This window comes from Glycine soja, chromosome 10, assembly GCF_004193775.1.
Source record: "Glycine soja cultivar W05 chromosome 10, ASM419377v2, whole genome shotgun sequence".
Classification (NCBI taxonomy): Eukaryota; Viridiplantae; Streptophyta; class Magnoliopsida; order Fabales; family Fabaceae; genus Glycine; species Glycine soja.
Genome location: NC_041011.1, coordinates 16,689,592 through 16,710,692, shown reverse-complemented (window position 1 = coordinate 16,710,692; position 21,101 = coordinate 16,689,592). Strand labels below are relative to the sequence as shown.

Sequence of the window (21,101 nt, the reverse complement as noted above, 5' to 3'; positions counted from 1 at the left end):
AAGGTACCAGGGGCATTGCACAAGCCGAAAGGCATCCTCCTATAAGCAAAAGTGCCGAAGGGGCAGGTGAATGTGGTCTTTTCCTGATCCTCAGGAGCAATAGTAATTTGCATATAACCAGAAAAACCATCAAGGAAACAGTAGTGGGATTTACCTGCCAGGCGTTCAAGCATCTGGTCAATGAATGGCAGGGGAAAATGGTCCTTTTTGGTAACCTGGTTCAGCCTCCTATAGTCAATGCAGACTCTCCAACTGTTCTGCACCCGAGTAGGAATCAGCTCCTCCTTCTCATTTCTGATCACTGTGAGGCCAGTCTTTTTCGGGACTACCTGGACGGGACTCACCCATTGGCTGTCGGAGATAGGATAAATGATTCCATCTTGCAAAAGCTTGGTTATCTCCTTCTTCACTACATCAAGAATCACCGGGTTGAGTCTTTTCTATGGCTGTCTTACTGGTTTAGCTCCATCCTCTAAATTTATTCGATGCATACACGTGGATGGGCTAATACCAAGAATGTCTGCCAGGGTCCAGCCTATAGCCTTCTTATGCTTCTTGAGAACTGACAACAACTTCTCCTCTTGCTCATCAGCAAGGGAGGCAGATATAATCACTGGAAAACTCTTGCTATCATCCAAGTAAGCGTATTTTAAATTTGATGGCAGAGGCTTCAATTCTGGTGTGGTCGGCTGGACAGTGGTAGAAGGAGATGGTTTCTCAGCCTTTACCTCATAAAGAAAGTCAGAGGTATGTGTACTTCCTGAAACATGGTTAGTCCTATCTGACTCTATAAAATCAATCTCAAGAGGTAAAACACCACCACCAGGCATGCAATCAATATCACTCTCAGATTCACTCTCAGCATCAAATTCAGACATATGATCAAGTACAATTTCAGACTCAATGCATGAAGAGTGAGAGGCATGCAGATTAGAATAAAGATCAGTCATGTATTCATCAACAACATGGTCAATTATTTCAGCACGAAATACAGAAAGATCTTCAGATGGGTATTTCATAGCATCCAGAATATTAAAATGAACAGTTATATCACCAAACTCCATGGACAGTGTGCCTGCATAAACATCTATCTTAGTTCCAGCAGTTTTCATAAAGGGTCTGCCTAGAATGATGGGAACTGATCCTTGAGAAAATCCATCTTCCATATTCAAGATATAAAAATCAACAGGGAAAATCAGTTCACCAACTCTAACTAAGACATCTTCTATGAAACCAACAGGATAGGCAACACTTCTATTAGCTAAATGAATTACCACATCAGTTGACTGCAAGGGACCTAGAGATAGAGAATTAAAAATCGACAGAGGCATAACACTAACAGAGGCTCCTAAATCTAGCATGGCATTGTCAAACTTACTATTCCCTATAATACAAGGTATGCTGAATGTACCTGGATCTTTGCATTTTTTAGGAATTTGAGGAACAGATTTACCAATCAATGCGGAGACATTTCTGCCCATGCTAATTCGTTCACTTCCTTTAAGCTTCCGCTTATTAGTGCACAGCTCCTTCAAGAATTTGGCATATCTTGGAATTTGCTTTATTGCATTCAACAGAGGTATGTGTACCTCTACTTTTCTAAACGTTTCCAAGATCTCTTTCTCTGCCTCTTCCATTTTTTTGTTGGAAACTGCTCTTGGAGGGAATGGAAGAGGGGGAATGTGCTGCTTCTGCAAATCAGAATTACCTGTGGAAGAAGATTTACCTGCACAGAAATTGTTAGGTAGATTTTTGTCATCACCTTTTTCTGGAATAGAGTGAAGTTTGGCAGGTTCATTTGCAGATGAGGAAGGTGCTACGGGTTGAGGTCCTTGACACTGCTTTCCCGACCTCAATGAAATGGCACTGACATTTTTGGGATTTTGGACAGCTTGAGAAGGCAGCTTGTCAGAATTCTGGGACTATTGTTGATTCAATTGGGTAGCTAATTGTCCCATCTGATTGGTTAAGCTCTGAATGGAGGCTCTGGTCTCTTGCTGAAACTGCATGTTCTGCATAGTCATTTGCCTCACAAGTTCTTCGAGGGAAGGTTATGGAGGGGCCTCAACTGTTGGCTGTTTCTGGGGTTGTTGCTGTTGTTGGATTGGTGGAGGAATGTATGGTCTGCTTGGGCCAGCAGCATTTTGGAAGGAAGGAGCAGGCTGTTGTTGTTGTTGCTGAGGGCTGGACCATCTGAGGTTAGGGTGATTCCTCCATCCAGGGTTGTATCTGTTGCTGGAAAGGTCATAATTGCTCTACTGTGGTTGATTTTGCTGCTAAGGTTGAGGAGGTCTATTGTAAATATTTGCAGCATAAGCTTCAGGCTGCTCAATTGCTCCAGGTTGCTGCATGGAAGGGCAAAGGTCTGTATGGTGGTCAGCAGAGGAGCACAAACCACAAACCCTTGCGACAGGTACAGATTTCTGATTCAAGGCCAGCTGGGTTTACCAAGTTGACCAACGCATCCAGTTTGCCTTCAAGCTTCTTAGTTTCAGATGATGCAGATGGGTTTGTAGCTACCTCATGCACTCCTCTAATGACTATGGCATCATTTCTGGCGCTAAACTACTGGGAGTTGGAGGCCATCTTCTCAATTAAATTTCTGGCTTCAACAGGAGTCATGTCTCCAAGGGCTCCACCACTGGCAGCATCTATCATACTTCTCTCCATATTACTGAGTCCTTCATAAAAATATTGGAGAAGAAGCTGTTCTGAAATCTGATGGTGGGGGCAACTCGCACATAGTTTCTTAAATCTCTCCCAGTACTCATACAGGCTCTCTCCACTGAGTTGTCTAATACCTGAGATATGCTTCCTGATGGTTGTGGTCCTGGAAGCAGGGAAAATTTTTTCTAAGAATACTCTCTTAAGGTCATCCCAGCTCGTGATGGACCTTGGAGCAAGGTAATACAGCCAGTCCTTTGCCACTCCCTCTAATGAATGAGGAAAAGCCTTCAGAAATATGTGATCCTCTTGGACATCTGGGGGTTTCATGGTGGAGCAGACAATGTGAAATTCTTTCAAATGTTTGTGCGGGTCTTCACCTGCAAGGCCATGAAACTTTGGAAGCAAATGAATCAGTCCAGTTTTAAGAACATATGGGACATCCTCATCAGGGTATTGGATGCACAAGCTTTCATAGGTGAAATCAAGTGCAGCCATTTCCCTTAGAGTCCTCTCACGAGGTGGAGATTGTGCCATGTTCTCAGAATGTGCAAAATCAGAATGCTCAGAATCAGAATGCTCAAAATTATAATGCTCAAGATCAGGATGTTCAAAATCACCAATAACAGAATGCACAGATTCACCAGTTATGGAATGCTCAGAATGATCAAAAGGTATAAAATGATGTCTAACTAATCTATGAAATGTCCTATCTATCTCAGGATCAAAGGGTTGTAAGTCAGATGGATTGCCTCTAGTCATACACTACATTCAGCATGCACACAACTAGTTGCCTTGTCATGTAAATAAAGGTGTAGGTTTGAACTATAGCTACCCTCAAATGATATCCAAATGACTTGAAATTTTGTGAGCAACCTTATAAAATGATGAGAAGATAGCACAAAAAATTTCAGACAAAAATTCAAAGTCTAACTATGAAAGCTAAAATTGGTAGGTTAAGAAAAATAAGTGAATAAAACTTGAAAAATAAAAAACTTTTGACAGAATCGCTTTTTTTGGACGATGGAGACCTCAGCCGGCCATAGGTCGGCTACCACGGCGTAGGAAATTTTTTTCTACCCCAAATGCATATATAATAATTGCGATTCTGATAACCGGAGCAAAAGTTATGGCCGTTTGAAGTTTTGACAAACACAAAATTTGCTAGTTTTTTGGAACTTTCAAATCTGACCAAACTAAAGGCTCTAGCTATTTTTCCCACAAATATGGATTAAAAGAAGTTACCACAAAAAAATTCAGCCAAAAATAACAACCCTAGCTACTAAAACAAAAAAATCCCAAATAATTCAGCATGGGTGGTCGCTAAAATCCGTCTCTAATTGATTTCTATTACTACTCTGTTTTTCCGCAAGCTAATTTCTACTACTACTCTGTTTTCAAGCACAATCTTCACAGCAAAACATCCAAGACTGAAACAGGGGAAACACTTAATGGGAAAACTGAAACAGAACACACATTAAACAAAATGCCAGGACACTAAACAACATTAACACACATACTAACACAATACTAACAATTAAACATAAAACACGAAAGGATTAAACACACAACACTAGCTAGCTATTATGAACCTTTGCACACTGCTCCCCGGCAACGGCGCCAAATTTGATCGAGGCCGTACCCGAATCAAATAAACATGAAAATGCAGTAACTAGGAAGTGATCCTAGGTCGTTTCCCAACGAGCAGTGACAAGCCAAATGTTCATAATATACTTGCAGTAACAGTAACGATGGGGGGGGGGGTTGGTTGTTTGGTAATTAAAGAGTAGAACAAATAAAATGGAATACGAAACTACTAATATTAAAAATGGGTTGTTTCCTCTGATTCAGAAGCCACTCTCTTATCCTGGGTTATGGAGAATTCGTCCCTAACAGTCAACCACTTAATCCAACCCTATTTCAATTTACTAAGCGAAAATCAACTTAGGGTTTTCAATACGTGATTAGGCACCACATACACCAGTTAGCCCTTCGTCCATTAAGCATGAACGCAAGTTAGGCTCAGAGGCAATTAATCGAACACGAAGCGTGCACTGATTAATATTCACGAAATTGGGATAACTGGTGAAGGGAAAACTGTCAGGAAACCACATTACAAACGAAACCTCAAAGAGAGTTGGGCTTCGTCCTCAAAAGGAAACAACACCAGAAAATCTAGCCTTCCATGGATTCAAACAGAAAACGCAAATGAAGAATCAAGCAGAAACGTAAATGAACAAGAACGTAAATGAACAGAAACGTAAATGAACAGAAACGTAAATGAAAGTAGAAGAAGAAGCAAGAGTGAACTCGTAATTAGAAGCAGAAAACGGAAATTTGCATTAAGAACGAAAGCTGTAACAAGGGAACAGAAAAACGTGAAAACCTAAAACCAAAGCTCTGAATAATGAAAATAGCATAGCAGAATAGAATGCCCTGCACGAATCCCAAGGCAGCTATTTAAAAAGAGTCACTCAAAGTCACCGGGCCCTATTACAATACTCTGGCCCAAAACGAAATAAACACTGAACAACATAAAATAAAATTGTGAAATTTCCTAATTAGAAATTAACTAAGGTAAGCGCTGCTTTATTTGCTCTCTTCAAGTCCACAACCAAAATCCGGATTAAGCCCAATGTTTCATTAATTCCTGAAATTAGATTAAAAACATCAAATTAGCTAAATGAGCCCAAATAATAAAACTGCCTAATTAATTGACAATTAAGACCAATCAATAATTAAAATGGTGCAAAAAGGGTTTAGAAAATAGAAGAAAATGATGGCACATCACTCATGTTGAAAGATAAGCCAAAAGATGGAAAGTCCTTAGAGAGCACCTTTTCAAGAAATGTGTTGACGCTCTCTTTGACTGTTCATCTGATGACGAATTTGGGGATGAGTTCTTTCGTAAGCTTGAAGAAGAAGAAGAAATTGCCAAACAAAACAAGGAGAAGAAGTAAAAAAAGATGAGTAAAAGATGTACAAGCTGAGGGAGAGTGCATCATCTAAGGGGGAGATTTATCTTAAATCTTTAAACTCTTATGCTTTTCTTATTCATTTATTATCTATGTAATATGTTTGTGATGAATAAAACAAGATTTTTTTATGAAAGGACTATATCTCAAAGTTTTATGATGCATGATGTGTTATATTTTCTTATATTGCATCTGATAAGAGTGACATTACACTTAAACTGTCATTATATATATCATAAATATGTTTTCAACGTTTGTATCTCTATTTGTTTGACATCATAAAAAAGGGAAAGATTGTTAAGTCAAAAGATATTTATGTCTTAAAGATGAATCAGGAGTCCTAATTATTATGATTAGATACAAATAAATACAAATGATAAAAGTTGTGTTTTATATGATTATGATATGTCTTTGTGCATCTAAGTTTTAGACAATGCACCCATAAGACAATATGATAAATTTAAGCAGTGCATTTAAAGCTTTCATTTAATACTCTATGTCTAAGATTCTTTCATGCAAAAAACATTTTCCTAGGCTCTATCAAAGTCCTATAAAGAATAAATGAACCCCACAATCTAGAAGACGTTGATCCTCATCAAAAAAACATGCTTTATTGTTGCAATCATCTAACAAATCTTGTTGATTTGTTTAGAGGCAATGGTGACTTGGTAGGACAAGAAATACAAGGTTTAAGTCAAGCTTGGGGTAGAGCTTGCAAGTGTAAGAGCCAAAAATGATAGTGGACAATACTTATGACTTTGATAAGTTAGTAGAAACTTGGTGATTGCCAATAACGGGACAAAGTCTTGAGGTTGTGACAAACCAGTATAAATTATTTGTGTGCTTTCTTATTCGACAAACAAAGGATTTTTCAATTTTTTTTTAGATCTCACATCTTCTTTTTAAAGAAAATTATTTTTCTCATCGTCTGATCTATTTATATTCACTAGACGATAAAAGTGTTTTACAATCGTAAGAAAAGTTATAAATTTCTAAAAACACAATTCAATCTATTTTCTTGTGTTATTTTCTTCTTTACCTTTTAATAAAAATGATATAATTTGTTTCTTTAGATAACAATTTGATTATATGAAAATATATTCAATATTTATATAATAAAAATTCAATTTCTCTTGTTATCTTTTGTTTATGTGGAATAAAATACGTAACTAATTAACTAAAACAGAAATCTTATAAATATATTTTATATGTATATTATTATTATTATTATTATTATTATTATTATTATTATTATTATTATTATTATTATAGGTTTTTTAAACTTTAAAAAAAAATATGCTGATTTTAAACTTAATTTTTTTTAATTAAACAAACTTTAAAAAATTTCATAATCTAACTTGTTAAAAATTAGCCTAGAACGCATTAAAAACAACCCTAGAATAATCATTTTATATGTTTTTCTAAAATATTTATATGTATTTTAAAATGCATATATAAATAGATTTTAAAATATATACATAATAATTTATTTTATATATTATATATAGAGTTTAATGATCATATCATCATCCAATGACAAATCATTATTGATATGACTTTTAAAATAATTACCATAAAGTCAACAATCTTACCATCTATAATGACTAATAATTAGATGATGGCATAAAATATTTTATATTGTTAGTATATAATCTTTTTTATTTTAAATATAATATAGTTTACATAATATATTTAAGAAATAAAGAACCAAAAAAAAAGTTGCATAAGAGAAAAATGGGTGGGTCACGTTACCACCTTAAAAATCAATAGTTTTAGTTATAAAAAAAAGTTCAGAAGAGAAATGAATAGGTCGGACTCATTCAGTTTTACTTTAAAAAAATTAAATATATTTAAAAATACATATAAATATATTAATAATAATAAAAAATACATATAAAGTATATTTATAAAAAAAATCATTAGTTAGTTATAAACAAAATATAACAAAAAAATGTAAATATTTAATAGAGAAAAAGGATTATACGTTAATAGTATAAAAAAATTTATATCCTCTAATTATAACCCACCACATGATAAAATTGATGACTTATGATAATTACTTTAAAAGTCATCTCAATGGTGATTTATAATTGGATGACACTATATAACTATTTTAGACAGTAAGTACATGACCATTAAACTCTATTTAGTATATCTTCATAGGATCACATTGTTCTTTAAAGAAACAAATTATATCATTTTCCTTATTAAAAAGAATCATATTAGTTCCAATAAATGATAAATATTTTTTCTTTTATTTTATTATTTGTTAAATTTCTATTGGTTGTGTATAAGAGTGAGGTGTTAGATTTATGTTCATCCAAGAATATTAGGAAAAATATACTTCCTTCATCTAATTTATTTTAGTTTTTGAATCATTTCACTTTTCTTTCTCATATTAAATTTGTCGTTTAACTTTTTTTTATTCAAATCATCTCTTATGGTTAGAGCGGTATCGTTTTGTTAATTTACTGCAAATACCACACAAAAGTAATTTAACAATGTTGTTAAGGTGAGTTAGTTTCTTATTTTATTGTGTTTTACCCCATTTTGTTAAAACACGAGATTGGTGTTAATTTTTATTTTTTTTTTGGTATTAAGGGAAAGTAAAAAAAAAATCATACTAGGGTATAAGAGTCAAAAGCTAGAGAAGCTAAAATCCCAGTGGGTGGATAAGCCATGATTGAATCGTTGGGGGTATAGAGGAACCCCATCCCGCAAGTGTGTTTGCCACATCGTTTGCCTCCCTAGGAGCAATAACAAGAATTGGTTGCCAATTTTTTCATAATAGAACATGAATATTATTAACAACATCTGCATGCAGGTGCACTCTACCTTTGCTAGCTTCATGATGTAAAATATCATTATAAGCTTCTCTACCGTCTGTTTCACAAGCCACATCCTAAAACCCATAATTCCAAGTTGCACTAAGCCCCTCCTTAATAACTAGCAGTTCAACTCTAACATAATGTCCATTGGGAAATGAATTCACAAATCCTTCCACCCATATTCTTGCATGATCATGAAGAACACCTCCAACCCCCATGCAGCTATTGTAGAAGCTTCCATCAAGGTTGATTTTCACTTACGACTCCCTGGGATATTTCTAGTAAAACTCGTTTCTAGTAGCAAGAGATCCAATTGTAAATCTGGTGCAATCAGCTACATAAGACCTAATCATACTACATATATGCCAGTGTTAGGACTCAAAAATGAAATTTGATCTCCATCTCCAAGCCCACCAACACATTGTGGTCATTAAGATCTCCTCGTTATGCTTCAAGATTCGAGTAACCCAAGTGTGGACATCCATTCCGATCATGATGTTGTTGCATGACACTCCTAATTCGAGCCATAATTCCCTAGAGTGGGGGCAATCTCTGAGCAAGTAGGATAGATTCTTCAGGAATTGAACACCTAGGGTAGAATGGGTTAGATGTCAAATAACACGCGAAATGCTTGTCATTGCTTGGAATGGCATTTTGGTAAATCTTCCAGAGAAAGAAACAAAACTTCCCAGGCAGGGGCGCGTGCTAGATCCTCCACCATAAAGAATTAGCTTTCCCTGGTTCAAAGGTTTTTAACCATCCGTAGGCAGATAGTGAGGAGGAAACCCTAGAGTGGATCCCTACCCAGCAAATGGTATCCTTTCTCGTTGGGTTTTGGGGAACTGGAATACTTAGAATATGTTGGACCCATTCTCGAGGAAGAAGTCGGTGTAAATGAGCCCCCCCTCCAGCCATTGTTCTCACAAAAATTTGCAACCGTGAAGTTGGTGTCAGATATATGGACATAAGGTACCTGATTGCACAACAAGCCTTTACCTGTCCAATTTGAGTGTGAAAAAGAAGATTGTCCCTCCCCTAAGTGTGGTTTAAATCCCTTTAGTAAACTATCCCAAGCCTTTAAAATACTCCTCCAGATATACAGTGATCTCGATTTTACTGTAGCTGGGAGTATAGACTCACCCTTCAGGTGCTTGTCTTCCAAAAATCAGACCTAATGCTTATTAGTTGAATGAAGCATGTTCCATGGCATTTTCCCTAAGAGAGTCGTGTTTGTTGCTTTAGAGTCTCTCATTCCTAGTCCCAAGAGTTTTGGGTGGGTTATCATTGCCCATGAAGCCATATTCCAGCATCTCCTGGCACCCCTTTAGGGACCAAATCATAAATCTACAGCTTTGGTCAATTAGTTGACAAGTAGCATTAGGAAACCACATGGTTTGTATTGAATATATCACGATAAGAAACGATGGAGAAAAACAAAGAAAGTGTGCATGGCCAGGGTTCGAAGAAGCCTCCTGATGAAGGGGGTAGTGATGATACACAAAAGCAGTACTTTAAGGAGAGATTAATAAGGAAAACCTCTATGCCCACAGAGACTAAAGAACCACTCAAGAATGGAATGACACACTTGGACTATGAAGGAGGAAGTCATCTACTTCCAAATTTTATGCTAACTCCCATTGCTTTTGAGCAATTGTGTCTTCCTTGGAAGCAGTGTTTGATCGTGAAGTTACTAGGGAAGAACATTGGATACTTTGTTAGATATTAATTAGAAAAATAATAATAACAAGTTTTATGAGCCTTAAATTGTGGAAGATGAAAGTTGTAAGGTTGTAAGTTATAAAGTCTTGAATAAGCAATTATGTGAGCATTTAGTATTCTTGAATAAGGAAATTATGTGAGTGGTCACTCTATTTTAGTATAAATAGGGGATCATACTCTTGTATTTTGTGTGCCAAATGAATAAAATCTTCTTCTTCTTCCAACAAAGTGGCATCAGAGCTTGAGTTCTAGAGTGTTGAGAGAGAAACACTTTGTGAGTTGAGAGATGGCAAGCAATGGCTTGAGTATGTTTCAATTCCCTCGTCTTACCAAAGGGAATTATGATAATTGGTATCGTCGCATGAAAGTTTTGTTAGGTTCTCAAGATGCATGGGAGATTGTAGAGAAAGGTTATACCCAACCTCAAAATGAGGCTATTTTGTCACCAAATGAGAAGGAGACTTTGCTGAAGTCGAAGAAGAAGGATCAACGAGCACTTACTTTCATTCATCAAGGTTTGGATGAAGCTATGTTCGAGTTGGTGTCAAATGCAACCGCATCCAAAGAAGCATGGGAGATTTTGAAAACCTCCCTTGAAGGTGTTGATAAGGTAAAAAAGGTGCGCCTACAAACTCTACGTAGAGAGTTTGAATCATTGCATATGAAGGAATCCGAATCTATCTCAGATTTTGGCAACAAGGTGTTGGCTATTGTGAACCAAATGAAGCGTTATGGAGAAAATATGGAAGATGTTCGTGTGGTGGAAAAGATCCTTCGCTCCTTAATTGCTAAATTTGATTATGTGGTTTGTGCTATTGAAGAGTCTAAGGATTTAGACTCAATGACCGTAGACCAATTGATGGGTTCTCTTCAAGCCTATGAAGAAAGGTTCAATATAAGACATGATGAGCCATTGGAGCAAGTCCTCAAAGCCAAAGCTTCTTTGAAAGAAAATGGAGGAGAAAGTAGTCAAAAAGCATGTGGACGTGGAAGAGGACGTGGTTGTGGACGTGGTCATGGCCAAGGAAGAGGAGGAAGAGGAGATCGTGATAATTTTGAAAATAATGAATGGAGGAGCCATCAATCCACTAGAAGTCGTGGAAGAGGAAGAGGAAGAGGTAGAAACAATTATGAAAAAGCATATGAAATGAGGTATGATAAATCTAATGTTGAATGTTTTAATTGTCATAAATATGGCCATTACTCTTGGGAGTGTAGAACAAATGTTGAAGAGAAGGTCAATCTTGTTGATGATAAAGAAGATAAAGAAGTTGAAGAGTCAACACTACTACTATCACTTAATAATGGTGAGAAGGAAGACAAATGCTTATGGTATCTTGACAATGGAGCGCAATCACATGTGTGGATGCAAAGAGAAATTTGTGGAACTTGATGAGAAGGTGAAAGGAAATGTTTCTTTTGGAGATTCTTCCAAGGTGCAAATCCAAGGAAAAGGTACCATTTTAATTTCTTTAAAAGATGGTGCTCACAAATTAATCACGGATGTTTACTATGTTCCTAAACTAAAAAGCAATATTTTGAGTTTGGGACAACTTGTTGAAAAGGGGTATGAAATTCATATGAAAGATTGTTGTTTATGGCTTTGAGATAAAAATTCTAATTTGATTGCCAAGGTGTTTATGTCAAGAAATAGAATGTTCACTTTGAACATTAAAACCAATGAAGCAAAATGTTTGAAGGCTAGCATAAAAGATGAATCATGGTGTTGGCATATGAGATTTGGGCACTTGAATTTTGGAGCACTAAAATCCTTAGGAGAGGAGAAGATGGTGAAAGGGATGCCTCACATCAACCATCCTAATCAATTGTGTGAAGCATGTCTCCTTGGAAAGCATGCAAGACGGAGTTTTCCAAAAGAAGCTAATTCAAGAGCAAAGGAGCCTCTCCAACTTGTTTACACCAATGTGTGTGGCCCAATCAATCCTCCTTCATGTGGTAACAATAAATATTTCTTGCTTTTTATATTGATGATTATAGTAGAAAGACTTGGGTTTATTTTCTAAAGCAAAAATTTGAGGCATTTGTAGCTTTTAAAAATTTTAAAGCTCTTGTGGAAAAGGAGAGTGGTTATGTAATCAAAGCTCTAAGATCCGATAGAGGTGGCGAATTCACATCAAAAGAATTTAACGAATTTTGTGAAAAATATGGGATTCGTCGCCCTCTAACGGTTCCTAGATCTCCACAACAAAATGGGATAGCGGAGAGAAAAAATAGAACTATTCTTAATAAGACTAGATGTATGTTGAAGGCTAAAAATATGCCAAATCAATTTTGGGCCGAAGCTGTTGCATGTGCCGTTTATTTGTCCAATCGCTCCCCAACAAAGAATGTCAAAGATCAAACACCACAAGAAGCATGGAGTGGAGTGAAGCCAAGAGTTGATCACTTGAGAGTATTTGGGAGCATTGCATATGCTCATGTACTCGACCAAGGAAGATTCAAGCTTGATGATCGGAGTGAGAAACACGTGTTCATTGGCTATGATGCAAGCTCAAAAGGCTACAAATTGTACAATCCAAACAATGGAAAGACAATTGTGAGCCAAGATGTCGAGTTCTATGAAGAAGGCACATGGAATTGGGAGGAGAAAGAAGACACTTATGATTTTTTCCCATACTTTGAAGAAATAGATGAAGAAGCCTTGACTCCAAATGATTCAACTCCAGCACTTTCACCAACTCCTTCAACCAATGAAGCCTCATCATCTTCCGAAGGGAGTTCAAGTGAAAGGCCAAGAAGAATGAGAAATATTCAAGAATTATATTATGAAACTGAAGTTATAAATGATTTGTTTTATCTTTTTGTTGACAGTGAACCCTTAAACTTTGATGAAGCAATGAAAGACAAAAGGTGGAGACAAGCCATGGAAGAAGAAATCAAAGCCATTGAGAAGAACAACACTTGGGAGTTATCAAGCCTTCCCAAAGGTCATGAAGCAATTGGAGTCAAATGGGTGTTCAAAATCAAGAAGAATGCAAAAGGAGAGGTTGAGAGACACAAAGCAAGACTTGTAGCTAAAGGCTACAAGCAACAATATGGAGTTGATTATGATGAAGTGTTTTCACCGGTTGCCCGCATGGAAACCATTCGTCTTCTTATTTCCTTGGCAGCTCAAATGAAGTGGAGAATTTTTCAGCTTCATGTAAAATCGGCATTTCTAAATGGCTATCTTAAAGAAGATGTCTATGTTGAACAACCAATGGGTTTTATTCCTTAGGGGATCATACTCTTGTATTTTGTGTGCCAAATGAATAAAATCTTCTTCTTCTTCCAACATACTTAAACATGTAGTAGCGTCTCAAGTCCATCTGGAAGCCTGAGGGAGATTTTGACCTAATTGACATCTCACATGGTTTTTTCATGATTAAATTTGATCTTAATGCTGATAGAGAAAAAATGGTGAGTGAGAGACCTTGGGTGATATTTGACCACTACCTCATTGTGTCCATGGACTTCGAAGTTCATACCGTTAGAAGCAACAATGAACAAAACCTTGGTATCGGTTCATTTCCTAGGCCTTGGAAAGGTCTATTATGAAGAAAATGTCCTTTTTACGATTGCATCAGCCATTGGTACACCCATCAAGGTGGATAAAAGCACCTTGAATATGCATCATGGATGATTCATGAGACTTTGTGTCCAGATCGACTTGAGCATCGCTGTGGTGGGGAAGTTTAATCTGAATGGAAGTTGGTACTACGTTGAGTATAAGGGATTGCACATTCTATGTGTAGAGTGTGGCTGCTATGGCCATGTAGCAAGGAATTATACCAAAGCTGAAATGAAGACGCAGAGGATGGCCATGGGAGTGATGTTCTGCCATTAGAAAGGCCAAACCCTAGTAGTGGTACCACGTCAGCATTTGCGATTAAGGGCCCCAATGATGTCATGGCCCATGGGGATGTTGGAAATAAGGCTTTTTATGTTTAGGAAAAGTGTTTAAGAATACTGGAGACTTTGAATAGAAACTTGATAGGAAGGAGAATTCTTTATGGAGGAGAGAACTTTGTATTTTTGCTTGATACAAATGTGTAGGATTACATCTCTATTTATACTACTCTAAGGAGAACTCTAGACACACTAATTCTAGAGAGTTCTCAACTCTAGAGATCCAAAGAGTATTCTAGAAAATATTACAACCATAAGAAGTATCTAGACACTCCAAACACTACAAGAATTCTCTAGAAACATGACCCATAATTACTTAAGCCCAAAATAACTAAATCCAAGGAACCAAATAATTAATTTAGGCCCAAATCAAGTTTATATTTCAACATCCCCCCTTAAACTTGATTTGTGACTCCAAGCATACTCCTTAGCTTCACGAAAGTTTCCAACTTGAGTGGCTTTGTGAAAATGTCGGCAGCTTGATCTTGAGACATCACATACTTCAACTTTACCTCCTTCTTCTCAATGCATTCTCTTATGAAGTGGTAACGGGTGTCGATGTGCTTACTTCTTTCATGAAAGACTGGATTCTTTGCCAAAGCGAGTGCTGATTTATTGTCAACACATATTTCCATAGGTTCTTCTTGTGGCATTTTTAACTCTTTCAACAAGTTCCTTAGCCAAATTGCATGACAAACACATGATGTGGCAGCGACATAATCGGCTTCAGAAGTTGATAGTGTGATTATTGGTTGCTTCTTTGACATCCAAGTGAAAGCAGTATCTCCCATAAAGAACACAAAACTAGTAGTGCTCTTTCTATCATCCAAGTCTCCACTCCAATCGCTATCACTATAGCCAACAATGTTATAATTGTCAGAAGAGTAATAGTGCAAGCCAAAGTTTGTTCTACCTTTGATGTATCGAAGGATTCTCTTTGCCGCCTTGAAGTGAGTTGTGGTTGGAGCTTCCATGTAGCGACTTACTACTCCTACAGCATAGAGAATATCCGGCCTTGTACATGTCAAGTAGCGTAAACTTCCAACCAAACTTTTGTAAAGAGTTGGATCCACATTCTCTCCTTTTTCATGCTTCCTCAACTTGCTGCCACATTCCATCGGGGTGCCAACTGGATTGGCATCATCCATCTTGAAATTCTTAAGGACTTCTTTGGCATAGCCTTCTTGGGTGATGAAAATTCCTTTGTCTTCTTGTTTTACTTCGATGCCGAGATAATATGCCATGAGCCCCATATCCGTCATCTCAAATTCATTTGACATATCTTTCTTGAACTCTTCGAACATGCTTGGATTGTTCCCTGTAAAGATCAAGTCATCTACATACAAACACACAATCAAAATATCTCCACTTTACGCTTTGATATAGAGTGCATGCTCATATGGACACTTGATGAAGTTCTTGTCTTGAAAGTACTTGTCGATTCGAACATTCCAAGCTCTCAGTGCTTGCTTGAGACCGTACAACGCCTTCTTCAACTTCAAGACTTTTTCTTCTTGCCCCTTTACTTCATAGCCCAGTGGTTGCTCAATATAGACTTCTTCTTCGAGAAAACCATTCAAGAAGGCTGACTTCACATCCATTTGATAGATCTTCCATTTATTTTGGGCTGCCAAAGAAATGATCAGTCTAATAGTTTCAAGACGAGCAATAGGAGCAAATACCTCATCATAGTCAATTCCTTGTCTTTGACTATAGCCTTTAGCCACCAATCTTGCTTTGTATCTCTCCACATCTCCTTTAGCATTCTTCTTTGCCTTGTACACCCATCTTACCCCGATTGCTTTGTGTCCTCGTGGAAGTGTAGTAAGTCCCCACGTATCATTCTTCGTGATTGACTTGATTTCTTCGTCCATGGCGTCTTTCCACTTTATGTTTTCCGCCGCTTCTTGATAGCTTAGAGGCTCACAATCACCAAAAAGACAAAAGAGGTTAATGTCGTTTAGGTTTTTGGTTACCTCATAAATCTCTTCAATGCTCCTTAGTCGCGGTGTCCTCTCACTTGAACTTGTTTCATCCAGCCTTGGTGTCGGTGAGGCAGGTGGTGTAATATGTTCCTCTATGATTGGTTGTTCAATTTCATCATCTTCTTCAAAATAAGGAAGAAAATCATACTTATCTTATTGAACACTCCAATCCCAACAATCTTCTTCGTCGAACTCCACGTCGCGACTTATGACGATCTTTCTACTATTTGGATTATAGAGCTTGTACCCCTTGGATCTTGAGTCGTAACCCACAAACACGTACTTCTCACTTTTATCATCGAGCTTTGTCCTCTTTTCGTCTGGAACATGGGTATAGGCAATGCTTCCAAACACTTTGAGGTGAGAGATTCCGGGCTTCCTTCCACTCCATGCTTCTTGTGGTGTCTTCTCATGCACGCTTCTTGTTAGGGAACGGTTTGTTAGGTAAACTGCACATGCCACTGCTTTAGCCCAAAACTCCTTCAGCATCTTCTTGCTCTTGAGCATGCTTCGCACCATGTTAAGTATGGTCCGGTTCTTTCTCTCTGCTACTCCATTTTGTTGTGGCGATCTTGGCACTGTCAGTGGGCGACGGATTCCATGGTCTTCACAATATTTGTTGAACTTATTTGAAGTGAACTCTCCTCCTCGATCAGATCTCATGGCCTTGATGGAAAGACCACTTTCTTTCTCCACGAGGGCTTTGAACTTCTTAAAGTTTTCAAACACTTCTGATTTCTCCTTCAAGAAATAAACCCAGGTTTTTCTGGAATAATCATCAATAAAGAGGAGAAAGTACTTATTCTTACCAAATGAATTGGGTTTGATTGGTCCACAGACATCGGTGTGTATGAGCTCTAGCGGCTTTGTTGCTCTTGTTGTTGATTCCTTTGGAAAACTTTTACGAAATTGCTTCCCAATTAGACATCTTTCGCAAAGTTGGTCTGGGTGGTTGATGCTAGGCAAGTCTCTCACCATCTCCTTCTTCGCTAAACGTTCTAGACCGTCGAAGTTGAGGTGCCCGAATCGTAGATGCCATAGCCACGAAGAGTCAGTATAGCAAGCCTTGAGACACTTTCCCACATCATTTTGAATGTTCAAGAGGAACATTCTATTCTTTGACATAGGCACCTTAGCAATCAATTTATGTCTACAATCTCTTAAGAAAAGACTATGTTCTTTCAAATGGATGTCATATCCTTTCTCTAATAATTGTCCCAAGCTCAAAATATTATTCTTCATGTTAGGCACATAGTAGACATTGGATATGAATTGATGACTCCCATTCTTCAAACGTATGAGAATTTTACCTTTGCCTTTGACTGGTATCTTTGAGTCGTCTCCAAATGAGACATCGCCAGTTGCCGCTTCATTGATCTCCACGAACATGCTTTGATCGTCGAACATGTGATTGCTTGCGCCGGTGTCGAGGTACCACTTGTTTCTTTTCTCTTCAAATTTGTTTTGGCACACGAGTAGCAAAGTTTCTTCTTCTCCGCCTTTTCTTCTACAAAGTTAGCTTTCTCTTCAACCTTCTTCGAGAATCTACACTCGGATGCGTAGTGACCAATCTTGTTGCAATTGAAGCACTTGATTTGTGATTTGTCATACCTCGACCATGAATTTCCTCTTCCACGACCTCTTGTTACTTGTGGATTCCAACTTCTTTCTCCATTGTTAAATTTGTTGGAGTGGTTGTTGTAACCACCTCTTCCTTCTCCTCCATGTCCTCGTCCACGTCCACGATCTTGGCCGCGACCTCGTCCTCTTTGGCTCTTGTAATTTGCATAGTTTGCTTCCTTTACGTTGAGTTGTAGTAGTTGCTTCGTAGCCTCCTTTTGTTTAATTTTTATCTTTTGTTTTTCTTCGTATGCTTGTAAGGAACCCATGAGTTGCTCAATAGTCATGGTCTTTAAATCCTTGTTTTCTTCAATGTTGGTAACAATGAAGTCAAAACTTGGATTTAAAGTTCGAAGTATTTTTTCCATGACCTTCACCTCATCAACACCTTCACCATTTCTTTTAAGTTGATTGACTACGGCCAATACTCGAGAAAAATAATCAGAAATTGACTCGGACTCCTCCATAAACAAACGCTCAAAGTCACCTCTAAGAGTTTGAAGATGAATCTTTTTTACCTGCTCAACTCCTTTGTTGCAAGTTTGAAGCTTATCCCATGCTTCTTTGGTCGTCGTTGCGTTGGATATCTTCTCAAATGTATCTTCATCCACCGATTGATAAATGAGAAAGAGATCTTTCTTGTCTCTCTTTCTTGACTCCTTCAATGTCTCCTTTACACCTTGGCTTAGCGAGGCTTCATCTTGCTCCTCGAAGCCATTCTCTACGATATCCCACACATCTTGAGCTCCTAGTAGCGCCTTCATCTTGATACTCCAATTATCATAGTTGTTCTTTGTGAGCATCGGCATTTGAAAAGGAAAACCTCCATTCGCCATCTTTTGAGGATCTTGAAGCTCTGATACCACTTTGTTGGAAATAAGGCTTTTTATGTTTAGGAAAAGTGTTTAGGAATATTGGAGACTTTGAATAGAAACTTGATAGGAAGGAGAATTCTTTATGGAGGAGAGAACTTTGTATTTTTGCTTGATACAAATGTATAGGATTGCATCTCTATTTATACTACTCTAAGGAGAACTCTAGACACACTAATTCTAGAGAGTTCTCAACTCTAGAGATCCAAAGAGTATTCTAGAGAATATTACAACCATAAGAAGTATCTAGACACTCCAAACACTACAAGAATTCTCTAGAAACATGACCCATAATTACTTAAGCCCAAAATAACTAAGTCCAAGGAATCAAATAATTAATTTAGGCCCAAATCAAGTTTATATTTCAACAGGGGAATGGTTGGTTGTTAAACGAAAACCTAGGAAAAGTGGTGCAAATCCTAGGGTTGCTATGGGAGATTCTGGGAATTAGACTAATAAAGGCAAAAAGGTGGAGGAAATCTTGATATTCAATAAGGGATATCTGTTTTTTTTTTTTTTCATAAGGGATAATATCTCCTTAAAATCTGCGCTCTGAATATGAGATTGTTAACAACGTGATCTCTAAGGCTTTTTCCCCAAGTCAAGCTCGTGTCTTCAAGAAAAATGAAAAGAAACAAACATGTGTGGATACAAGCACACGTGGCAAGTCTGCTATGGACACAACCAAGGTCAACATATCTGAGTTAGAAAGTCTCACAATTGAGAACACTTAGGTTTGCACCCAGGTCCACAAGGCTATGCAAGGGGTACGTGACAACGAGGCAATACATGCTAGGCCCTCTGAACCTACTGCAGAGACTCGTCAAAGGATGGACATTGGGAAGCCTCTCTTGAGATTTATCTCCTTGGCCTATCCCAAATGAATTGGTCACCACATCTAATAGAGTTTGCTATGCACATTGATCCAGTTGATGGGCCACTTCACTTACTCAAAAGAAATAGTCTTCCTTGACTCAAGTGATTGTTCCTCCTCAAGACATGACCTTGCACTCTTAAGAAATCACCCCCTCACTCTCATAGTTATTTATGAATGTCTTCAATGTTGTTAACATTGTGCCCTGGAATATCCGGGGTGCAATTAATGCGAAAGAGAAACGTCGTATTAAAGAGCTGGTGCAATTGTATAAACCAACTATCTTCATCTTAATGGAAACACACTGCCTCTTTGCATCTGCGAAAGTAGTCCTTGGGCAAATTCGCCACTTGGTGGAAGCCTCGAGTCATTCCAGGGGCATCTGGATTTTAGTAGACAATCAGAGCGGTTTGAATACTTTTGACATGTATAGCTTTCCCCAAGCTATCACTTTTGGCATTACGAGAGACGCTTAGAGGTGGTGTTGCATCGATGTATATTCTAATCCCCAGTTTACACAACGATACTATCTTTGGTATCATCTTATGTCCATTAATTCTAGTATCTCTGACCCATGATGCTTATTGGGGACTATAACAAGATAGTGAAGCCATCTAAAGTTCTAGGGTGAAATTCATAGCATCAAGAGCCGACCTTATGTTGGATATGACGGATAAGTGTTATCTCTTGGATATGGAAGCTACAGGTTTGAAATTTACCTGGTACAAGAAACAGGTGGGGAAAATGATGGCCAAAAGGCATGGTAGGGTGTTAGCAAATCAAGCTTGGTGTATTGCCTTCCCAGAAGCCTTTGTGGAAAACTTACATGAAGTTTATTTCGATCATTGTCCCATGCTTCTCTAATATGCAGATATGAGGGATACCCGTGGGGAGTGCCCTTTTTGATTTCATGTGGCTTGGGTCACCCATAATCATTATGGTCAGGTAGTTCGTTCTTCATGGGCAAAGACGTCTCTAAGTTACTAGATGCCTAAAGCAAGTACAAGACAACTCCCTAGTTTTTAATCAAAACGTTTTTGGGAATATTTTTCATAGAAAGAGGCAAGTTCAATCCAGGCTTAAAGGGGTGTAGCTTTCCTTATAGAGGGGCGAAAACGAGAGTCCCTTGAGGCTTAAGGAGGAGTTCACCAAGAGCTGAATGACATCCTTCTTTGGGGATAGGAACTCAACTTTCTTCCATACCCAAACCATTGTCTGGAGGAAGCAAAACAAAGTTCATGGGTTATTTCTTGATGATGGTCTTGAAACTTTGAGCCAGAAACCCTTAAGAAGGAGGCTACTAGGTATTTTAAAAATTAATTTTCAAATGATATTGCAAGCACCTCCTCTTTTCCTCAGGGTATCATCCTCCCTCAAATTCCTGGTGAGGCAAGGGAAGCACTTATTAGGTTAGTTTTGAAAAAGGAGGTTCATCGTGTGGTGATGAGTATGAAATCCTTTAAGGCCCTTAGCCCTAATGGATTTCAGCCTTTCTTCTTCAAACACTATTGGAATGTGGTTGGGGGGAATCTCTGGTTAATGGTGAGGGAGGATTTCAGATCTGGATCTACTGAGGATAGTCTTCTCTAGACACTCCTTGTTTTGATCCCCAAAGTTGATCAATTTGATTGCCTCTAGGAGTTCGATCGGGCCTA

General features: G+C 37.8%; 1 protein-coding gene and 1 non-coding gene across 2 annotated transcripts; both read left to right on the top strand.

Moving 5' to 3' along the window:
- Nucleotides 1-2,716: 2,716 nt before the first annotated feature.
- LOC114372720 lies at nucleotides 2,717-2,823 on the top strand. Its single transcript, XR_003658288.1, has one exon. It is a non-coding gene; the product is annotated as a small nucleolar RNA R71 (small nucleolar RNA).
- A 7,649-nt stretch (nucleotides 2,824-10,472) lies between these two features.
- On the top strand, nucleotides 10,473-11,579 carry LOC114371472. Its single transcript, XM_028328898.1, has one exon. The coding sequence runs from the start codon at nucleotides 10,473-10,475 to the stop codon at nucleotides 11,577-11,579; it is 1,107 nt and encodes a 368-aa protein (XP_028184699.1).
- The last annotated feature ends 9,522 nt before the right edge of the window (nucleotides 11,580-21,101 follow it).

Excerpts from the sequence above, each read along its gene's own strand:
- LOC114371472 (XM_028328898.1), top strand. The coding sequence starts at position 10,473 with ATGGCAAGCAATGGCTTGAGTATGTTTCAATTCCCTCGTCTTACCAAA.